Genomic DNA, 21455 nt, shown 5'->3' with positions numbered 1-21455 from the left:
TTAGTAAATAACATTGTCCTCAAACATCAACCTATCCAGTGCATTGATAAATTGATAATCAAGTAACCAGCATTCAAGTGATTGAAATGCCCCTAATAGAAGTCAGAGGTGTCCAGAGCCTCTCAAGTGGCCTTCTTGAGCTATGGTTAGGGTACATTTTGCCTGAAGGTCAAATCAGAGTGACACCTGACTTAGCCTGACAAGATGGTTGTTTAGGAGCCACGGTTGTTGTGATAGAAGGACAAAGATCAAGCACATAATAGCTGCATTAGAATTTAAACTATCCTGCTAACAATAGATTCAGTGAGTTTGGTTCAAAACATTAAAGGGCAGGTGCAGCTTCTACTCTTGAGATCAGTGACCAGGAAACAGTTCACATTTCAATTTTAAAGAGGGGGTGGGAGGGGTGGTACGGTGGTGCGTTGCCTCACAGCAGGAGGGTTCTGGGTTCGAGTCAGGGTCTGGGCCTTTCTGTGTGGAGTTTGCATGTTCTCCCTGTGCCTGTGTGGGTTTTCTCTGTGTACTTCAGCTTCCTCCCACAATCCCAAAAACACACACATTAGGTTAATTGGCTACTCTACATTGCCCCTAGGTGTGTGAGTGTGTGAGCGGGTGTGATTGTCGGTCTGTGTGTGTTGGTCCTGCGCTTGACTGTGGACCGATCCATGGTGTATCCTGCTTCTCACCCGTTGTCAGCTGGGATAGGCTTCCAATCCCCTGCGGCCCTGCACGGATAAAGGAGTTTTAGAAAATGGATAGATAAATGGAAGAATTTTAAGACAAAGGTATGTACAATTTGAAATGTTGTGCAATGTGTTAAATATACTGTGTTCTATAACTTCTGTCATACATTCTTTAGTCAATGAAATGATCCCAAAATAACCTGACTTCTTTGTCACATGACTCTTAAAGTATACTTATGTTGTAAAACTGTTGTAAGGCTATTGCTTCCAAACGTGATAAAATATAAAATAATATAAAGTATACAGGTTTCTGCTAAAAAATACCGGGCAAAAAGCTTACTATTTGTGCTATTTGTTTAAGCAAACAAAATATTTGTTCAAACAATAGCACAAATTTCAGAAGTTGGTGGAAGAAATATGCAGCAAAAGAAAAGAAAAGAATTTTGCAGACAAACAGTCACTTTGCCCAGATTCACTCGGAGAATTGTATAAGGTTTATAAGGACACGCAGAATATAGGCATATAGTGTAGGGAACTTGTTCAAGCCCTACAGTCAGCATTCACTGCATAATAAAAAAGATAATAAACTGAAATAATAAACAGCCTAAAGACGTATGTAAATGGAGGTCTGAAGCTGCTGCTGCTCTTACTGTTCTTGTCTCTAGGTGGCGCGTGTTGCTAGCGCTAGCTAACGCTCGGTTGTTCCATCCAATGAACAGAGACGCAGCAGTGACGTCTTCAGTCATCTGTGTTGGGGTGATTACGTGTAGCTAAGCTCACAAAGTAGCAGCAGCTAGCCTTTCAGACGAGGCAGTGCTCATCGAGTTTGTAACGACTGCCACACCGGTAGCTGTACAGAGGAAAGGCGAATATACATTTATTGACCATCTGAAAACGCCACGGGCTGATATTTTGTCCAAGCTAATATGGTAAGAGAAAGGCGACTTTAGTGAACGAGCAAGCTAACGATAGCTAACATCACTGGTGGTTGTAACGTTAGTGTTAACTCTCATTGTTGTGGCTAGAAGGTCTAGCTTGCTATGTGTCTGTCAAAACATAGTCTGACAGTGTAATTCTATATTTAATAATGGGATTGACACTGATGAAACACAACAGACGGAGCTTTTCCTTTGCAGGAACTTGTCACCTAACTTATCCACACATTACTTAGCCAGAAGGTTTAGAGTTATGACACAAGGTATCCCAGTCATGGAAACAGATTTAATTACAAAGTCGAAATTTCGTTTTGTTTTCCAATGCTGTTTTTTATGTTGACGTGTATTGTAACTCCAGAATCAGATTTCTTTAACACTTTGAAAAGTATTTTTAATGCAGTAGCCCAGGTTTTGGTCTGGTGCATTTCGCGTGAAAATGAAACCTTCAGAAAGCAGTTTTCTTCTGCTTTCAGAAACAAACTTTTCTGGAAAAAAGTCAGCGAAATATTGGTTTACTTTAGGAAGCAAAGCCACACTGACACATCAGTTTAATGGCCATTTGATTATTTGTCTGGTAAAATGTCCTGTTGTCACAAGCCTTCTAAGTTATAGTCAGATTCTTTGCTAGAGGTGGTCTATATACTAGCAGACTAAGTAAACACAAACAAAATCAGGTCCCATTTGTCAGTCTGTCACCGATGCTTCAAATTAGCCCACCTGTTACATGATGATAGTAATGGTTGCCAAAAAGAGTGGTTCTTGACCTTTTTTTCCTTTGGTTCATTGGAATGGTTTGGCTGTTGCACAAAAAATGGCCTCATTTGCCACTCTTGGTATTCTAATCATTCTTTTCTTTTCTAGATGTAGTAGAATGCCATCAACAGTACAGACTTTTCTTGAGCAGTACTGCATAAGGACGCAGCTCTGTTTCAGCCTTCAGAACACAAAGTCGTAAGCTCCATGCATCGTGTGAAGCTACTTGCACTCCAGAATCTGCAAACTGCATTCAGAAAGAGACGCTAAAAGGATAACTATGTTTGCCAAGCTGAAGAAGAAGATTGCAGAAGAGGCGGCCACAGCACCTCGGAGTGGCGTTCGTATACCACGCACCATTAGCAAGGAATCCATCACCTCAGTGGGGGCGGACTCGGGGGATGACTTTGTAAGTAGTCTGTGAAATCAGAACCATTCACCAGAGTGATGCTTTGAAACCTTTATGTGAGTTTGTTTTTCAGTCTTTGTTACACGTTTGGCGTATAAACAAGGAGTGTAAGAAAATATGGATACAGTGGAGTATCATGACATTGTGATTCTGTATCGATTCTCAAAAGCATGCTGCAGCTATTTATTTTCTTACTTTGCTTTATCTTTTTTAACTTTCGCTAAAAATTGTGCTAATGATGTTGATGATGTTTGGACGTTACAGTGTTGTGTTAATACGAAGGCAGATCCCACTGTCCTGACAGAGTAAAACAACAAACAAACTTTTATTTACTCATATTGTCTGCATATAGTGGTGGTTGTGGTAGCATGGTAGTTATATATAATATGAATAAATAAATCATATTATATCACAGTATATAGAATTATAACCCCTGTATCGTGATCTGTATTGTATCCCGATTCTTGTTAAGACGCGGCCCTAATAATCAGTCGTTGTTTGGACATCTTATTGAAGTGCATTGTTAGCTTTGAATAAAATTACAGATTTCTCTTGGTTTGAACATTGTTGGAAATATTTGGGATAACATAGGAACACAACTCAGTACAACATATACCAAGATCTCATCGTCTTTAGATATTTTAATGTGGAAATGATACGTGTTATATATTACAGTTCAGCTGTAATGAAATTGGGCAGAGTCAGTTCTGGAAAGTCCATGAATTTAAGATCAGTGCTATGATTGGAACCTTGACTGGCTTTTGAAATAGTCACCAGACAGGCAGCTCTGGTAGCAAGGCTTGGGTGTGACTGACATTACTGTAGAATATGGATGACTTAGTGGGTTGGTCTCCATTGTATTGATTGAACCAACCAGTAGAACACAAATCTGTGTTACAGAAACTACAGAATACACTCACAGCTGACGCTGTGTGTGTTTTAAACCTGCGTTTATTCTTTTTGGTTGTGGTTACTCATTTTTACAGAAGGATCGTGCCGTGGTATTTTCAGGGACTGATCAGTCTGTTCCCTTATTTCAAGAGAAATCTTTTTGTCAGAGCTTGTAAAGGAAATCCATAACTATGTTCACTGCATCTAACAGGGTAGAGCAGTCCCTCACAGGGGAGCCATACTCCTTAGGCTGTACTTCCATCTTGCTTCTACTTGGCTAAATTATTTAGTGGTGTTGCTGAGTAGCAACACTGCCAACTGATATGTCATATTGTGTTTCTAGAACAATGAATACTTAATAGTGTTGGTGACACAATTTGTCCAGCTTGTTTGCATGACAGTGACTGGTGACAAATTTTCTTTCTGCGTCCATTTCATGTTTATTTTTTTTGACAAGCAAGATAGCGCTGACATATCACACAGCGGTATTTGTAGTGCAACAGCAGCGTAGTATGATAACAGAGCATTTTTCTCTTGAGCTTTTGGACTTGATATGCACAGAGTTACCACAATTTCTGGTTAGTCACCAGATTAGGAAAGCGGGGAGTAGAGCAATGTTTCCTGCCATGCAAATATCAAGTTGCCACAGAAATGCTTTGAACGTCACAGCTCTGTGAAAGAGCAACTTTTTGGTGAATATTGGCCACACATGGGACACTATGAACAGGATGTAGTGCTACCTTTTGTTGTGTTGGTGTCTTTAGGCATCTGATGGCAGCAGCTCCAGGGACGACCTGCCTGCTCAGCTGCTCAGAAGGAATGATCAGATTCGGAAGCTGGAGGCCAAGCTGTCAGGTAGGACATATCAGACCAAGGTTAAACAGCTGTAGTGATTCAGCCTGTAGGTCTCAGGACCAATCAGTACTCATGATCAGAGAAATTTAAACCCCAGTGCAGCTTGTCAGCTTGTCAGTTAAGAGCCTACTCTCTTTTTTTTTTCTCTGCAAACCAATCACGCCCACAATAAATAAAAGCACTTAAGTTTATAGCTGCCAGACCATAAGAAAACTAATATAGATAAACCTAACCTTCTGACCCATACAGGACCAACCAGCGCACTCCTCTTAAAGAACCATTGAAACACACATTACACACTGATCTTGGTAGTGAAAATAGAATGCCTCTGGTCTTTGAGACTGGTAACAGCAACTCAAACAAAGTGTGTTTGCCCAAGGAATATGAATAGAGCCTGTCTGGAACCAGTTTGAAATGTTTGTGAGAGTCTTGTAGCATAAAGCTAAAGTTACACTTTGTGAGTCCTGCCTCTGTCAGTCAGTCAACCACACAGATCATTGCTGTTGATTTGTACGGTTGTGTATGTGGCTATGGCACGGGTGAAGAACTCATGACAAATTTCCCACACGTGGGACAATAGGGTTTATCTTATCTGAGCTGTCTTTGGGCATGACTACTTCTCTTTCTGGTTAGCTCAGCTCAGTTCAGTTTGGTGGACACACTTAGGGGCCCAGATTCTATTTAGGGAGTCAAATTTACATTAAGATGTTGACTGTGTATCAGATATGACGCACTTGTTAAACACATTATATCAATCAATATAAGCAAGTTATTTTTCATTGGCCGCTTTGTCCCTAAGTTTGAGATTCTGTGCTGTGTTTGCCATGGAAGGACAGTGTTCTGTACCTGTTTCTAGTTTAAAACAAGAAAACAGTTTTCTTTATAAACCTGCACAGCACAGAAGGTGTTAGCCATGCTAGCAGTAATGTTGTTAATGGTGATTGTACAAATGTGTCACAATGAACATGAAAATTTGTTGCTGTTGAAATATTTGCTGGGTGTCTATTCAGCAAGACCAAGTTCAAACGTATTTGTAGTTTTAAGGTGTTTTTTTTTTCGCCTCTACTCAGTATAATGACTCTCTTTTCTTTTGGGTGGCTTATGTAACTTTGCACCTCCTAGAAAAGGTTAAAGGTCGCTCATTGTCATGCAGCCTTAACCAGTATGGTTTTCTCTTATAAGAAAATCATTAATAGTTTTACCTTCCATTATTTCTCAATCATGTTTTCCCTTTTGCTTTCTCCCTCTCCTTTTGTTCACTTTCTCCTGCCTCTCTCTTTACCATCATCTGCCTGTTCCTGCCTGTTGTTTGTGTTTTGTTGTGTGTGTGTGGTTGTGTGTGCGTGTCTATGTACTCTTGATACCCCATTCCATCATCCTACTTCCCAACACTAGACTACGCTGAGCAGCTACGAATTATGCAGAAGACCAAGGACAAGCTTGAAATTGCATTAGAAAAACATCAGGATTGTACGTACCTCTACTCTCCTCCCAGTTAGCTTCCTTTCTCTCATCTGTCTGTCAGCTGTAATAGCCGCCATCACTTACTCCCATAAAGAATTTTTTTATTCCAGATGCCAATATTTTGGGCTTTATAGGTTTGCTTTGGGAGCGCTGAATGCTTTTTTATTTTATTCAAAAAATCCACCTTCAGATCTTTTCCACTGATGTTTGTTTAGCACATTGATTTCAGAGTTGCGTATGCATTGTCTGTTATTTGTTGGTGTACCCACTTTCCCTCAATCTGCCCCATGTCTGCTTTAATAGTTCATATTTTCCTACTTTTTCTGCATTGCCTGATGACCGCTCCTAAACCTACTGCACCTACTTCTTACAGTGGGACACTGCATGTGTAAGAAACATAGACTGTATAAAACCTAACTCACTAGCTACTCTACCTATGGTTTAGAACATTAGGGCTGTGATTGCAGCCACACCATTAAGTATCAATATCCTCTTTTGCATTCTGGTCTGTTGGACTCACTGCCAGTGGAAAAACTGGTATATGAGAGTGGTGTAGGAATAAATCTGATGTGTGTGAGCAGAGTTTCTTACTTGCAGGTCTTTTCTTGGTACAAGTTTTTCATCTAATATAGTAATATACACTGTTCAGAAAAGAGAAAGGCAAGAAATACATAATATGGTTTGTAGTGTTTGATAATTAAAAGCAGTAAAGCACAGACACAAGTACAAGATGTACTATGTCATTTATTATAATTAGCTGCAATTTTTTTCCCAATATGTAATGTCGTCGATTCAACTTTACTCCAACTTTACTGGAAATGTGACTGCTGGATAACGAACTACTTGAAGATGTTTTTGAAACAGTTCCAGTGCACACTGGAGCTTCGGAGTGGTACCACAACAGGAAATCTGCCTCTATTGGATTTGAAAGGGTTTTGGCAGGTTGCCATGTAACCGAGCGTATTCATCCTCCCAAGAGGATGAACCATTTCCAGTTTGGGCACTCCATAAGTCTCTAGTGCTATCATCAGACCAAGATGTCACCATTTTCCTCAAAATATCTCTTCTCATCGCTCACTTTAAAGGTTTATTTCATAGTCAAGAACTACTAATTATTGAGGCATATTACCAAGTATTAGGTATTAAGGTATAGTAAAGTCATCAGTTTGTTGTTGGTTCGTTGTGGTACTTTAGTCTTCTGGGTTGTGATGAACAGTGCAACTTCGAGGAGTTGTTGACTTCAGGGTGGATTTTCTTTTTTGGTTTAGTTTTTGTCAGTCGTCATGCATTGCTTGTCTTTGCCTGTCTTTGCTTCTGGGATGAACACACTTCTTAATCAGACTCTAACTTTTCACAGCTACTAATGGTGCCACTGTCTTTGCTATTTAAGATTTCTGTTCCTTCTTTTGCATACAAAACCTCTGTGTATGGTTTCCATCTTTTCCTTTCTTTTTGTTTCTCTTTTACTTGATTGCCCAGCATCTATAAAGAAACTTAAAGACCAGAATGAGTCTCATCAGGCCAGCAGAACCAAAATGGCAGAGGGGATGGCTTTCGCACTGGAAAAGAAGGATCAGGTAAATGCCTCGAAATGTCTCACTTACCGAACAGTCCTGATTTGTGGATTTCGTAATTATTTCTTTCTCTCCTTTACCCGCAGGAATGGATGGACAAGATAGCCGTTGTAGAAAAGGTATGTTTTTGCATCTGTTAATGCAAGGATTTTTCCTCATAAGTTGGTTTGCACAAACAGGAAGTGAAAAGGAGTGAGAATCAGATGTGTTTTGTGCTTGTTGTGTCTCTAGTATGAAACAATGTAAAAACTTACAGTAGGGAAGCACACAAATTTGGCTTGTTGAAACCTCCACATATCTGTGTACATTGGTGTAATGTAACTGCTGCTTGTTTAGGAAAAGGCTGCCCTGTCAGCCCGGCTAGACGAGATGATGGAGCAAAGCTTAGCACTCTTCCAGAAGAGGGACGACCTGGATGAACTGGACGGCTTTCAGCAGCAGGAACTTGCTAAAGTTAAACACATGGTGTGTACATGTAGAGGTGGTTAGTTAGATTAGCATCACTTAAAAACAGTGATAGAGGATATAAGCTGGGAAGGACCTGTTGGCCTACACTAACCGCAATCTGTTAGCCTCAGTGCAGAATAGCCCCCATTCCATAGTAGTGCTTCCTTCAGTGAATGCTATGTTCTTTAATTAATAATTTATTTTCCATTTCTGCTTGTCAGTTGCTGAAGAAGGAAGAGCAGCTTGCCCAGCGGGAGCAGGAGCTTCAGCACAAGGAGGCTGAAGTTCAGTCTGCAAAGCGAGGGCTGTCTGAGACTCGTGCAAAACTCAAGGCCCTGGAACAGCATCATGATGAGAGCTGCAGACTCAACTCTGAGCTTGAAATAGAGCGGTAAGAAGGAATGCTGCAGTGTGTGATTTTATGCTCTTATAATCAGTCTGCAGGAAAAATTAGGATTATGGTGAAGGATTACTTAGGATTACTGTTATTATAAGTTTCTAAGAGCACGAAAAATTTAAGTTGAACTTTCTAATCTTAAAAAAGTTCAATATACACTCTACTGGGGAAATTAAAAGTCTGCATTTGTTTTTGAGCTGTGATTTTTGTGAAAGAATATCAGATGACTAAGTGGCATTTTATTGGATTTGTGCAGAGAGGAACTGCTGTTGCTCAGGGAGGAGGCAGAAAAGAAGATTACTGAACTGGATGGACAATGCCAAGAGCTGCAGTCAGTCATCCAACAAGTCTCTGAAGACTTCCAGAAAGTCAGTTTTAAGTACAACATATACTCTACTGCTACTTAGCCGAAGTTATTAACACCAGTCACTCATAAATCATTTGTAAATGCAGTCGTTTTTAACCAAGCAAGTTTTTGAAATGTTTGCATCTCAGTCACAGAGTATGGTGTCAACTTTAGAGAAGTCCCTCCAGGAATTGCAGACTGAACATGACGCCCTGAAGCTGCAACAACAAAAGGTCAGATGGTAATCAAACTGAGGCTTCTCCATCCCTGTGCACGTTCTAAAAATGCAATACATATTGTAATACGTAGTTTTTGGCAACAGCCTAGAAGTGAACTCCACACCGTGAATGGGAGAGTCACGGAAGGGTAGTTAAGGCTGTCAAAAGACTGAAAGAACACACAGTTTAATTGCAGACTTGATCCTGGTTTGACATTGATCCACTTAACTTTACCTTTATCCATAATGTTGCTATTTGTGATGTTACTATCCTAGTTTATTGGGCAATGTGTCAGTGTCATCCTTGCTGGAGTACAATGTAAGCTAATTCAGACAGTCTTCTGTTTGTATACTGCAAATTTAGCTTTAACATTTTCCCCATGCTGAAACTATAACTGAATTTTTAGTATAAAAGTTAAGTGTGCTCCAAAAGTATTGGGACATTGGACCATTACACCAACATGGATTTAATGACACAGCATTCTGTTAAGCATTAAGCAATTCCCTTCACTGGAAGTAAGGGGCCTAGTCCAACCCCTGAAAAACAGACCCATAAAGAGGTGTATATGTATACTTTTGTCTTTATAGTGTAATTCAGAATGAGAATGTATTCAAGGCAGGGATAATTTCTTTGGGACAGTCTGGAATTATCAGTAGGATAATAAGTTCTTTAGAAGAGCAATATCCACAGTGGAGTTTTAAAATAAATTAAACAGCGGTGGAACCAAGTTTCATGTCTTCCCTTGGCATCATCAGGCTGCTGTAACAGAGGAGGACAAGGTACGCTTATTAATGGACCTTCAGAAGAAAGTGATGTCTCTGGAGAGACGGCTGCAGGGGAACCTGAGCCAGGATGAGCATCTACAGGAGCTTCTCCAGGAGGTGAATGTCACGAGCAGGGCCTGGTTTAGGCCAGCATTGCCTGGAACCTACCATCTAATTTCATGTGGCAGATAATGAAAAACTCACTCAGCTCAATAATTTATATGAGAATCCTTTAAAAAACATTCAGGGCAGCAATATGCAATACACCAAAATGTACACCCAACAAAAATGCAAGGCTGATACTTAATTCTCTCAGGTTTTAAGCACACGATGGTTATGGACTGTTCAGTGACTCGCCGTGAGGCTGGTTGGGTGTACCATTAAGTTCTTTGACACAATAGTAGAGATGATTCGTGTGAGTGAAATGGGCAACAGTTCTGGTGGACAGTCCTGCACTCAGTATTCCAATCATATGCTCCACAAAACTTGAGACGTGAATGACGTTGTGGTGTGTGACTTAACTTATGTGGATTTTAACTGCACATTTTAGAGTTGCCTTTTATTAGTGACCAGCCCAGCATCTGTGCAATAACCGTGTTGTTTAATTAGCATCTTGATATGCTACAGCTGTCAGGTAGATGGATTGTCTTGTGCTCACTTATATGGATTTTAACAAATTTGTGCTCAGAATTTGAGAGTCATTGGTGATCATAAGAGTCTTAAATCTTTGAATCCAAATTGAGAAAACATTTGGTACATACCAAATTAATTAGTCATTTTTAGGACTAGGACCAGTATCCTTCAGTTAAATGGAATTAAATAGATTCAATTCAGTATAAAGTCAGTAAAACTGATCTTTAAAGACCCCATCTGTAATTTTTACATGTGTGTTCACATAGTGATAGAAAATGAACAATAGTTAAATTATGTATGTTGTGTTGGGTTAAATTATTAGATCATTTTCCGTCTCTTTTACAATCATTGCTGATGTAAACAAACATCTAACATCATCAGAAAACATTCATAAGTATTTTTTTTATTATTATTGTTGTCTTATGTCTGAACTGTATATAATAAGAACTGCTAACTTTTTAATAGAAGCTTCCCATCCATTTTTCATGTGGTTAGTTTGTGGTCTTTGTTAGCACACACAGTGTGCATTAAAACATCTAATGTTTAGCTTTACATGTGTTGTGCACTTGTTTTGGGGACATCCTATTGAAATGTAAGACAGATGGGAGTCTACCGCCTATTTTTCAGTGCAGTTGTTTATACCTTTTCAGAAGTCCAGCCTGGAGCAAAGTCTGGAAGAGACGAGAGCGGAGCTGCTGGCGGTTCGCACAAACCATGCTGATACTGTCAGCTCTCTGGAGACGCAGGTAAACCATCTATGCCTTCTGATCTATGGTAAAGTCTTTGCTTCTATTATCATTTGGCACTAAATCGGCAAAGCCATGATTATAAATTAATAGAATTTCTGTGGATAAAGTGGATGAATTAGTAGATACAGGTAATCAAACAACAGGTAATACTAGTCAAGTGAATAAAGAAGGAGTTCATTCATTTATTTCCATTTATACTAACATGACTGTCCTTTACAAATCTTAGAATTTTAATTTCAATGTGGTTTTTCTTTCGTACTGGCTTAATTGTTAAATGAAGGTTAAACGGTAAATCGTTGTCAAAGAATGCCCCGTTGCCCCATCCATCTGTGTCTCTCCTGTCTGACTTCAGGTATCCAGAATGAACGGCAGCATTACTGAACTGCAGACCCTTCTCCGACACAAAGACGACTCCTCCAGAGCCTACAGAGAGAGAACGGACGCACAAGTAAGTAAGCAAACAGATAGTACTGCAAGAATACAGAGCCACCAGATATCACCAGTTTGTCGGGCTGACTTTGGTGTGTCTAGTCCCTCACCATAACAGGAAATAAATGCATTCTGTTGACATGCTCCTAATCTCACTCACAGTGTGGAACTCTGGTCACAGTCAATTATCGTGCTATTTTCTGTTTTAGATAGCTAACCTGGAGCAGCAGGTCCTAGACAGTAGTGAGAGACTGAAAAATGCAGAGCAGCAGATCACAGAAAAACAGCAGCACGTGGATAAACTGGTAAGTATTTCAACAGTCAAGAGCGCAAAGTTAGTCCCCAGAAGTAGGCCTGATTCTTCCCGAAGTGGCTTAGAAACCTCTCGCTAGATGCTGTCTGACATTGTCACGCGTATTTCTCAGCCAGCTGGAAAACATGGCCTGGTAGAGCTTTCCTCACCAAAAACAGAAGCAAGAACTATGGATGCTGTCACCTCTCTGTTGTTGGACATTTGTATAAAAATGGTTCATCTCTAGGAGCTTAATAAAGATGAAATACATATTTTCATTTACTAATTCACACAAAAAGAATTGAATTAAACATTGAGTGAAGGTCAATATGTCATTAAGAGTCACTTAAAATTTTTAAATATTAAACCAGTGGATGGGATTTTAAAATGTTTTTACTTTGGCGTCATCTGGTGGTAGTATCAAGAATAACACATATGGCAATGACAGCTCCATGCTAATTTAGTAATATCTTATACTGCAATTTGAGGATTATTGTTTTGAAAAAACAACCATATTAACTTTTGAGTAAACTTGTATGCCCTGACTGCTGAAAACATGTCAGTTGCAAGTGAGCAGTCACAATTAAAATATTAAATTATGCAATAAACCGTTGATCCACAACATGTATTTTATTCAGCAAGAAGAGTGGAGTGCAGAGAAGGCATTTTGGGATGAGCAGGTGTGTTTGTTGGAGCAGCAGAGTCAGGAGAAGGCCAGCCGGCTGGAGGAAAGCATCACGTCACTACAGGCAGAAAGAGACATGCTGCAGGACAGGCTGGTATGTTCTCTCCCCCCCCAAGATGTGTTTTAATCACTGTGTAGTAGTCATGAGAGGTGTAGATTAATGAGGCAAACGTTACTATTCGTCAAGAGAGAACGCTGTTTGCTCTATGTTACTCTCCCATCGTGTGTGCTAGGCTCATCTGGACAGTCAGAAGGCTGAGGCAGACTCCATTGTGAGGCAGCGGGCGGAAGAGCTGCAGCAGTACAAGGTAAGAACAACCACAGCTGGTATACATGTGTTGTTTTTTTTTTTAAACACACAGATCAGCATTTGACTGAGTTTTCACTGTCGAGAACTCATTCTTTAGGTGTAGTCTTCAGCTGTATTGTGAATAGTGAATAAGCAGGTGTTTTAAATGTTGGTAAATTCACTTTCACATTGTCAACAAATCAGTTTGGCTTTCTGTATTTTTTATTTATTTAATTCTGGTGTGTCACAATTAGACAATGCAAACACACCAGAAAACAGGGTACAGCATGGAAAAAAAAAGAGGGGGGACAGTGTTTATCCCCTGTATTTCAGTCTCTTTTCTAAACTTGCCACCAACTGAACGTTTTGTGAGCGATCCTTCCATGGAGACAGATAAAAAGTAAATAGATAATAAAAATGAGTGGATGCAGATGGTAATGAAGACACAAGTCCGATGTTAGTGAGTTTTTTTGACCAGTGAGAAAGGGGCTATACTGTGAAGCAGCTGAAATCCCAGTCATGGCACAAAGCCTTGCTATAAAGTTATATCATTTTTTACTGAACATCCACCAAAATTGTCAGATCCACTAGATGTATATGGGATTAAAAATTCAATAAAATAATTTCTCTTGTCCACTCTTTGTGTATTTCCTTAGGAAGAGTTGAACAGCAGGCAGAAAGAGAGCATGGAAATGGCCGAAGCTATAGAAGAAAGCAGACAACAGAAAGAAGAGCTGCAAACACAGGTCTGTGGGCAAACACACATCATGCAGTATTTACAATTATACATACACAGAACAGAAAATCAGATCGTGGACATTGTCATTTGATTGCTCACAGAGTATAAGGAAATGTAATAGAAATTGAGAGCTCGGTGTCATTCTGTGTGTGAAAGCTTGCTCTCTCTGTTTGATTTTGCTCGCTGTCAGGTTGGAAAGCTGACCTCATCTCTCCAGAGCACACAGCAGGAACTGTCAGCAGTCACTGAGAAGTTAGCGCTGAGAGAGGAAGACATCAGAACACTCCAGAATGGTACATACATGCACAGACACATTTTAAATCCTTTGGAAACATTGACCCTTGAAGTTCACATGTTTTCATTTTGTCATCACAGCTTTAAGCTCTAATATAGTTCTCCTTTATCTTACACTAGTCATTAATTTCCCAAAGTGGTGTCCTAGGGTTAGACTAATTATCAGCATACGATTTTATAAAGCTCAGATATGGTCCATACAGTGTGGTTCACCACTGTGAGAAGGAACATGATGCTATTAAATGATGTGCTGAATTTATTTCAGATCGGTGTCTTAAGGAAGCCTTATTGAACACAATCCATGTAAATATGCATGAATACATTTTATTCTTGAAGAACAGAACACAAACTGTGGTTTTGCGGAGGGAGGTTCAACATTGCATGATGGTATCGGTGCTGTTTCAAAGGCTTTTCCATTATGACAAGATTAAAAATTCTGGTGACTGTTTCATATGTACTTGTGCCAGCTGTTAACATAGAGGTACTGGACCCTCATACACCTCTTAGAAATGGAATTATCAGCAACTAACAACAGTTGTATACAACAGTCACTTTGTTACATTAGGTTGCCTCTACTCTGCAGAATTTGTCTTCATAAAAGAAGTGTAACCTTTAATACTTTGGATTGTGTTAAAACAAACTGCATGTTGTAACTTTTTCATCAAGTGAAGGATTTCGATTTTGTCCACCCTTACTGTACATGTCGTTTTTAGCACGAAATCTATTGTCTGTGTCTGCGTTTGCAGAGGTACAGCATCGGCAAGCATCGCTGGTCCAGCTGCAGGAGGAGGTGGCGCAGCAGCGAGCCCAGCTGGAGCAGATGGAGCTGGACAAAGACTCCCAGCTGATTAGACTGAGGGAGGAGCTGCTCAGCCAGACACAGCAGCTAGACGGCTGCCAGGCTCGGGTTAGCCTCCCAAATACCTACATATAAGCATGATCTTACACTGTCCATGCAATACGGATGCAGCAAGCAAAATTAGTAAATTGTAGGATTTAATGTCCAGCCAAACGTAGAGGTTTCTCCTGTAATGTTTTTCATATTTTGCGTATTTTCATTGTTCCTGTGGGTAATTACTTTTTATAAATTTATTTTCTTTCTCTGTTTGCTCTCATCTTGTTGATATTCCGATTTTCTTTGATATAAGAACCTATTTCCAACTACAGCATTTCTAAAATACAAAATTTCATCACATTCCACCAATGTAGGATGAATTAATGGTCCATGTGGTTTTACATGTGTTGGCCAGATCTCATACCTGGAGGTGGAGGTGGAAACCCTGAGCGAACAGCTTCACAGCCCTGAAGTATGTGAAGAGGATCAGAATGGAAGTGTGACCGTAAACGATCTGGATCACATTCAGAAGATCAACAGAGAGCTGGAGCAGCAGCTCAGTGACAAGAACAGGGTCAGCTAACCTTATACTCCCGTTCAGTTGTTAATCTAGCTCTCAATAAAGTATTGATATCAGCTCCAAGCAGATGTACCAATCACCACTCATACAACACATTTACATTGTTCTGCAGACCATCAAGCAGCTGCAACAGAGACTGGCAGAACTGAAGAGGACACTGCAGAAGGAACTGGTGAGTCACTGTGAACCCGTTCTCTTTTGTTGTGACTATATGTCTACAGATGAAGCATTTGTTCAGGAAGCAGCACCGGTCCACCGTGTTGTTTAGAGCTGGGAAAAAAACCAAATGAAGGCTGACAGTACCTTACTTCCTGGTTTAAGTTCAGTAACTCAGTGAAGGCCACAGAAACTGTTATGATTTCAACTCCAATGTAAATACACTATGTAGAAAAAAAGTTTTGGGACATACCTCTTTATTATTGAATTCAGGTCTGGTATGTGGCTGTTTATCAGGGTTTGGGCTCGGCCCCTGACTTCCAGTGAAGAGAAATCTTAATGCTTCAGCATACCAAGAAATTTTGAACAATGCTATGCCTCCAACCTTGTGACAACAGTTTGTTGAAGGCCCTTTTCTATTCCAGCATGACTGAGTCCCAGTGCACAAAGCAAAGTCCATAAAGACATGGTTGGATGAGTTTGGTGTGGAAGAACTTGACTGGCCCACACAGAGTCCTGACCTCAACCCCATCCAACACCTTTGGGATGAGCTGGAACAGAGACTATGAGCCAGACCTTTTGGTCCAACATCAGTGTCTGACCTGATGTCACTCTATAAAGGAACTGTATGATATTTAACTACATGCAGTTTACCTTGTTGACTAATTTTGTTGTTCACATTTGATATTGTTGGCAAACTAATGAAGTAAGCATCTTTGTTAATATTTGCATTTCAGTAATGTGTAACTGTGTTGCATCTTGAGCTGCAATGAGTCGATTAGCCTATCAAAGGAAAATTAGTTGCTTTTATTGTCATTTATTATAGTAAGTTTTAGACTGTTGGTTGGACAATAGAAGCAATTTGAGGGCATCACTTTGGGCTCTGGGAAACTGTTATGAGCACATTCACAATTTTTTTGGCATTTTATAGACCTCATGAAAATAACTGTCAGATTAATAGATGATGAAAATAATTGTCAGTTGCAGCGCAAGTTACAAACGTAACAACATTCCCAGAATCTTTTGATGTTACCAGTAAACCTGTTAACCTGTGTAATGTTCCAAACAGGTGTTTCTGAGTAGCAGTGAAGTCCACAACGTTCCACTCTTGACACTATTGCAGGAACTTGTACCAGATTGTACTACATTGCAAAGGGGTTAATATTTTTGGAAGATATAGATGAGTATTATATACAGTATGTATTTCCTTCTTTGTGTTCTGTAGAAACTTAAGCCTGAGCCAGAAGCTGAAGGGAAGGAGAAGTTGCCAGAATGCAAAGCAGAAAAACAAGAGAGGGTTTGTCCAGACCCACCACCAGCATCCACCCCGAGCCCCCCAACCTCCAACACCATGGTGACCAACACCTCAGACCTCAATGACTCACGAGAGATCAACTTTGAGTACCTCAAGCACGTTGTCCTCAAGTTTATGTCATCCAGAGAGGCTGAGGTAAGTCCTCAGTGCGCATTGAAAAAACAAACAAACAAAAGAAAAAGGAACTTTAATACCGTAGTAGGCTAACAGAAGTTTTGTGTTCAGTACTGTAGGTCTGCCTTGTATGCATCGACTAAATGACTGAGCCATGCTCTGTAACAAACCTAGTCTGAATCTGTGTGTCTTGCTCCGCCAGGCATTCCAGCTAATACGAGCCGTATCCGTGCTTCTGAACTTCACTCGTGAGGAAGAGGACATGTTGAAACAGACTCTGGAGTACAAGGTTGGTGTTTCATTACTTTCACTGTCATTAACAGCATGTCTGTGGGCCGCACAGTGTGAAAGGTTGATAATTCATTTTCATTTAAAGGTCATTTAAGTCTTTTCAGGGATATTTAAATTTAATTACATTCCACGGATTGTGTATTTTAAATCTCAGTCATTGTTGCAAACTGACACATGCCCACAAGCTTCATTTCAACAATTATCCATAAGTGGATGTAGAAACATCCGCTCCACCGCTCATTACACCTGTCATAGACAAGAGACAAGACAAAATGCACTATATACCGACTGTGTTTCATCAGCAAGGTTCTCCAACAGAACAGCTGTTTTTGCGCATGATGATGACTGTTTATAGTTCTCTGTTTCATTCTTGGTCTTCACACATTTTATTACAAAACATACCACTAATTTGCTATGATTGTGGGGGGAGAAGCCTCAGACATGAACACCATGCGACACCAACTAAAACCTGGGATTAGCGGTGCAAATATAGACCCTGAAAAGAAGTGATGGGTCCAGATCAGTGACTGACTGTAAAGATGGATGACATAGGAGCGTTCCAAAAAATATCTTGATCGCCCCCTCATGGCTGGCTGCAGTACAGGTCTTAAACCCCTCCCGCTCCATGTTAACAGTGGGACGTCAGCTAAACTAGAAACTAAATGTACACATCAAACAAGGCAGTTACCTTTACCTTAGAATGAGCTTTATACTGTTTAGGTAAAGAGAGAGCAGGTCCTCTTCCACAGAGTCTGCCATGCTGCACCACCATGTTTTTACAGTAGCCCAGGGCTTGGCGATTATACGATCATGATCAGTGATCCCGATTAAATTCAGTTTGATCACGGTGATCGGCTGTGGGCGTATTTATTCGATCATGTGCATTACATGCGGCGGAAAGGTGCACAACAACTACCAATCACAATCCACCTTCCCTGCACCGCTGCGAGCTAACGTGAGTTTACCAGAGAAGGTAGCCTAAAATCAGAAGACAATAGAATGGCTGAAGGTGGAGCTGAAAGCAGTAAAAGCGATGCTGGACATGACTTGGAGTTACCCTCCGAAGCTGAAGTCATTGTTGACAAAAAAGGTTACACAACGTCAGTGGTGGTGGTGATGGTTTGGTTATGGCCAAAGTGACGAGCAGCTGATTAAGCCGGTATGTAAGATATGCTGGCGAATCACTTGGAAAAATATCATCCAAGTGACTACTCAGATAGCATGAAAATGCGAGCTCAGTCTGTACATTGTGTCATCTTTTGCGACCATTACGCCTTACAAGAAGGCGTTTGCACTTTTTTCAGTTGGTACACATTTTACATTTTAAAATATTGACCATGGAGATTTTGCTGTTTGCTTGGTCTTCAGTGCACTGTATTAGTTAAAGATTCTGCAGATTTTACTTTTCACTCCCTCTTGAAATTGAAGGATTTGAATAAGTGCAGTTTTGTTCTTATATTTTCTAAATCACTCTTGTTAATGTATGTCATTTGCTTTATATGTTAATAAAACTAATCTCTGGTTTCTTCCGGTTTCAGTCCAGATGCTTTAAACTGGCAGTGCCAGGGGGGAAAGAGAAATCATGATAAAAATCGATATCTTTCAGTATAGAAAAATTTATATTGTGATAACGTTTTTTGCCATATCGCCCAGCCGTACAGTAGCCTAGAATGGACAAACAAACAATGGCTCCAAAGAGGGCCTTTCACATGTTTAACAGCTACCGTAGGGGAGGGTGTATTGGGTTCTCTATATTACTGCTTAATTAAAGAGTATGGTCTAGGCCTGCTCTAACTGAAAAGTGTCATGAGATGACATTTGTTGTGAACTGGTGCTATGTAAATAAACTGAATTGAATTGAGACAGGGTACATTTGGTTGCAAACAGCAATCACACCACTAGATGTCGCTAAATCTTTCATACTGGTTGATTACGCCAACTGGAAACACTTAGACAAGTAAACTTCACAAAAGAAAGTAAGGGAGGTTTAGAACAGAAAGATATGAAAATGCTCTTGTATTATGCCCAATGTCTCTTTAGAATGAGATTACACTTCATTCACTTCATATTCATTTACCCAAGCAAGCTTTATTTAAACTAACCTGGCGAGGGGTATGTTCTGTGTTCTAGATGTCCTGGTTTGGATCCAAGCCTTCTCCAAAAGGTATCATCCGGCCTTCGGTCTCAGGCGCTTCGACTCACTGGAGCTGATAAGCAGCAGCGAGAGCTGAAGGGAAGATGTCCTTCCTCTGTGGCTCCCATCACTGAGCAGGACTTCAGCTTTAGGCTTTGAATGGCCTTCCTCTGAATGGATTCCTCTGGATCTGTTTGGAAAGGGCTCTTTGGGAGTGGAGAGGGACTGCAGAGTAGATTTGCAGGATAAAGACCATTTCATAATCAGCTGTTGATTTTAAAGTGGCATTACTTTGTTTTCAGCGGTGAAGGCAGATGGACTGATGGGTAGAGATGGAGGGCAGATCAACGGAATCTTTCACACTGTAGTTTTAAGGGTCTCAAGTCTTATTTTTCTTCCCTGACGTATGACATAGAGCTGATATTTTTTAGTCTATGGAAACAGCAAAAGGTGAGATAGCATGGATCAGTATAATAACAATAAGACAAAAGATCAGAAGGAAATAACTTGACGTGATTTGTTGAAGCACAGCGCGGTGGGACTTGTTCTGACTGTCTACAGTGGACAGCAGTGGTCCAGCCTTTGCTTGCTGCCTTGTATCCTGTCATTTTGTTCGCTTTCATTTTTTTCACAGAGGTCTTCTTAATGAAAATGTGTCATTTAAAGACCTGTACTGGATACTGAAACAAATGTGCTTTCAGTTTCAGTGACAGTTTATTTCTTCGTGCTAGCCAAATTGACATAGATGGCTCACATTTGCAATGCCCTTTTTCTAAAATTGCCATAAAAAACATTTTATTTACTGGAATAGGACTAAATTTGTGTCCTTCGTTATCTTTCAGAATATTCATGCTGGCAGTGAAAGAAATGTTTCTATGATTTCCAGGGGTGGAATTCAGGCTGTGGCTCCTGTCCAGTTACATAAAAACATATAAAAAACATTTTTTGATAGATAAATCTGGTTCATATTTTGAGACCAAGATATCTACTCAAGTGCTTTCTGGTGGGCAAACTATGTAATGGTGACATCATTGTGTTCTAAAAAAAAAAAAAAAAAACCTCAAAACATACTGTATCTTTGGCATTTCTCTACAGCAGTTTCTCATTGCCCATTGGCCGATATATACCTGCATACTGATGATGACAGCTGTGCTGGAGTTCCACAGCTCGGTTAAATGGATATCGAAACTGCTTGGCCATGACTGTTATTATTACCATGAGTTCAGCCTCCCAGCAAACCTTGCTCCCAAATCCTCCATCACCTGGACTGGCAGACCAATCTGACCACATCTCTGACCTAAACTACCTATTAGCTGAAACATTTGACTAATAGAGCTGAAGGATGCCTTGGAAGCTCTGGTCAAGGTTAGAAAAAGTCTTTTCTCAATTAGTACAGAACAGAAATGGCTGCCACAGCTGATACAATCTGAACACACAGACTGTTTAAGTCCTTCAGTGTCAACATAAACCATTTTGGTTACAGTTGTCCATCTGGATAATAACAATGTGATAAGTGAATGCTGTATAAAAGATGACTGGAGGACATACTCTACCTTTCCTGCCTTTGCTAATGTAAATGAAAGTACATTCCACATGTCTATTTATATGTAGAAATATGTACATACTGTATGCATTGAGAACTTTATAAATCAGTGGATGTAAATGTTTTTGATGTAACCGGTTTGCAGTATTTATTGTCATCATAGACCGGAACTGCCCATCACTGTTCTTCTTCCTCAATGTGATGTCAGTCACAACATAAAGAGGTTTTTGGTGAGAATCAGTGGGATGTCTGGGAATCTGCATGCCTGCTGTTAAACTGCATTGTTGAATTCCTTAAGCAGTATGGTTTTTCTTTTACGAAGTTCTTCATTTGTAAAGGCCAGGGGATTCTGTGTTTGCATTCATTCCAGTAAGTTGCATACAATATGAAGCAGAAATACATCGAGGTGCTGTTTGCATAAAAAAAAAAATTCAATCAATCACAGAAAATTAAACTGTATTTTAGGTCTGATTGTTGTTTTTCTGGTGTCCAAAGTTGTATCTGGTGAGCACATTATTTGCATATTGGGACGCAGGAGTACATCTTTGAATGCAACACTGTCATCATCTTGTGTTTTTAATGACAGGTAGCAGACTAATGTAGTCACCCCAATCTTTCTGGGTAATATATTGTCTCCATGA

At 40.0% G+C, this 21455-nt stretch overlaps 1 protein-coding gene across 3 annotated transcripts; it reads left to right on the top strand.

Moving 5' to 3' along the window:
* Window positions 1–1419: 1419 nt before the first annotated feature.
* Window positions 1420–20948, top strand: golga1 (golgin A1). 3 transcript variants are annotated; one of them, XM_046386022.1, is made up of 24 exons: window positions 1420–1612; window positions 2480–2780; window positions 4436–4526; window positions 5922–5996; window positions 7470–7567; window positions 7651–7683; window positions 7901–8029; window positions 8233–8402; window positions 8665–8776; window positions 8904–8987; window positions 9728–9853; window positions 11020–11115; window positions 11471–11566; window positions 11757–11852; window positions 12478–12618; window positions 12758–12832; window positions 13470–13559; window positions 13743–13845; window positions 14593–14753; window positions 15097–15255; window positions 15374–15433; window positions 16643–16867; window positions 17049–17135; window positions 19268–20948. In XM_046386022.1, exons 2-24 carry the CDS (start codon window positions 2652–2654, stop codon window positions 19346–19348), a joined length of 2517 nt encoding a protein of 838 aa, XP_046241978.1. In that variant the 5' UTR covers window positions 1420–1612; window positions 2480–2651; the 3' UTR covers window positions 19349–20948. The 3 variants fall into 3 exon arrangements, with proteins under 3 accessions (XP_046241978.1, XP_046241979.1, XP_046241980.1); XM_046386023.1 differs by lacking the exon at window positions 5922–5996; XM_046386024.1 differs by lacking the exon at window positions 7901–8029.
* The last annotated feature ends 507 nt before the right edge of the window (window positions 20949–21455 follow it).

Source organism: Scatophagus argus, chromosome 4 (genome assembly GCF_020382885.2).
Source record: "Scatophagus argus isolate fScaArg1 chromosome 4, fScaArg1.pri, whole genome shotgun sequence".
Taxonomy (NCBI): Eukaryota; Metazoa; Chordata; class Actinopteri; family Scatophagidae; genus Scatophagus; species Scatophagus argus.
The sequence above is the reverse complement of the archived record's forward strand: the minus strand, read 5'-3'. Positions and strand labels throughout refer to the sequence as shown.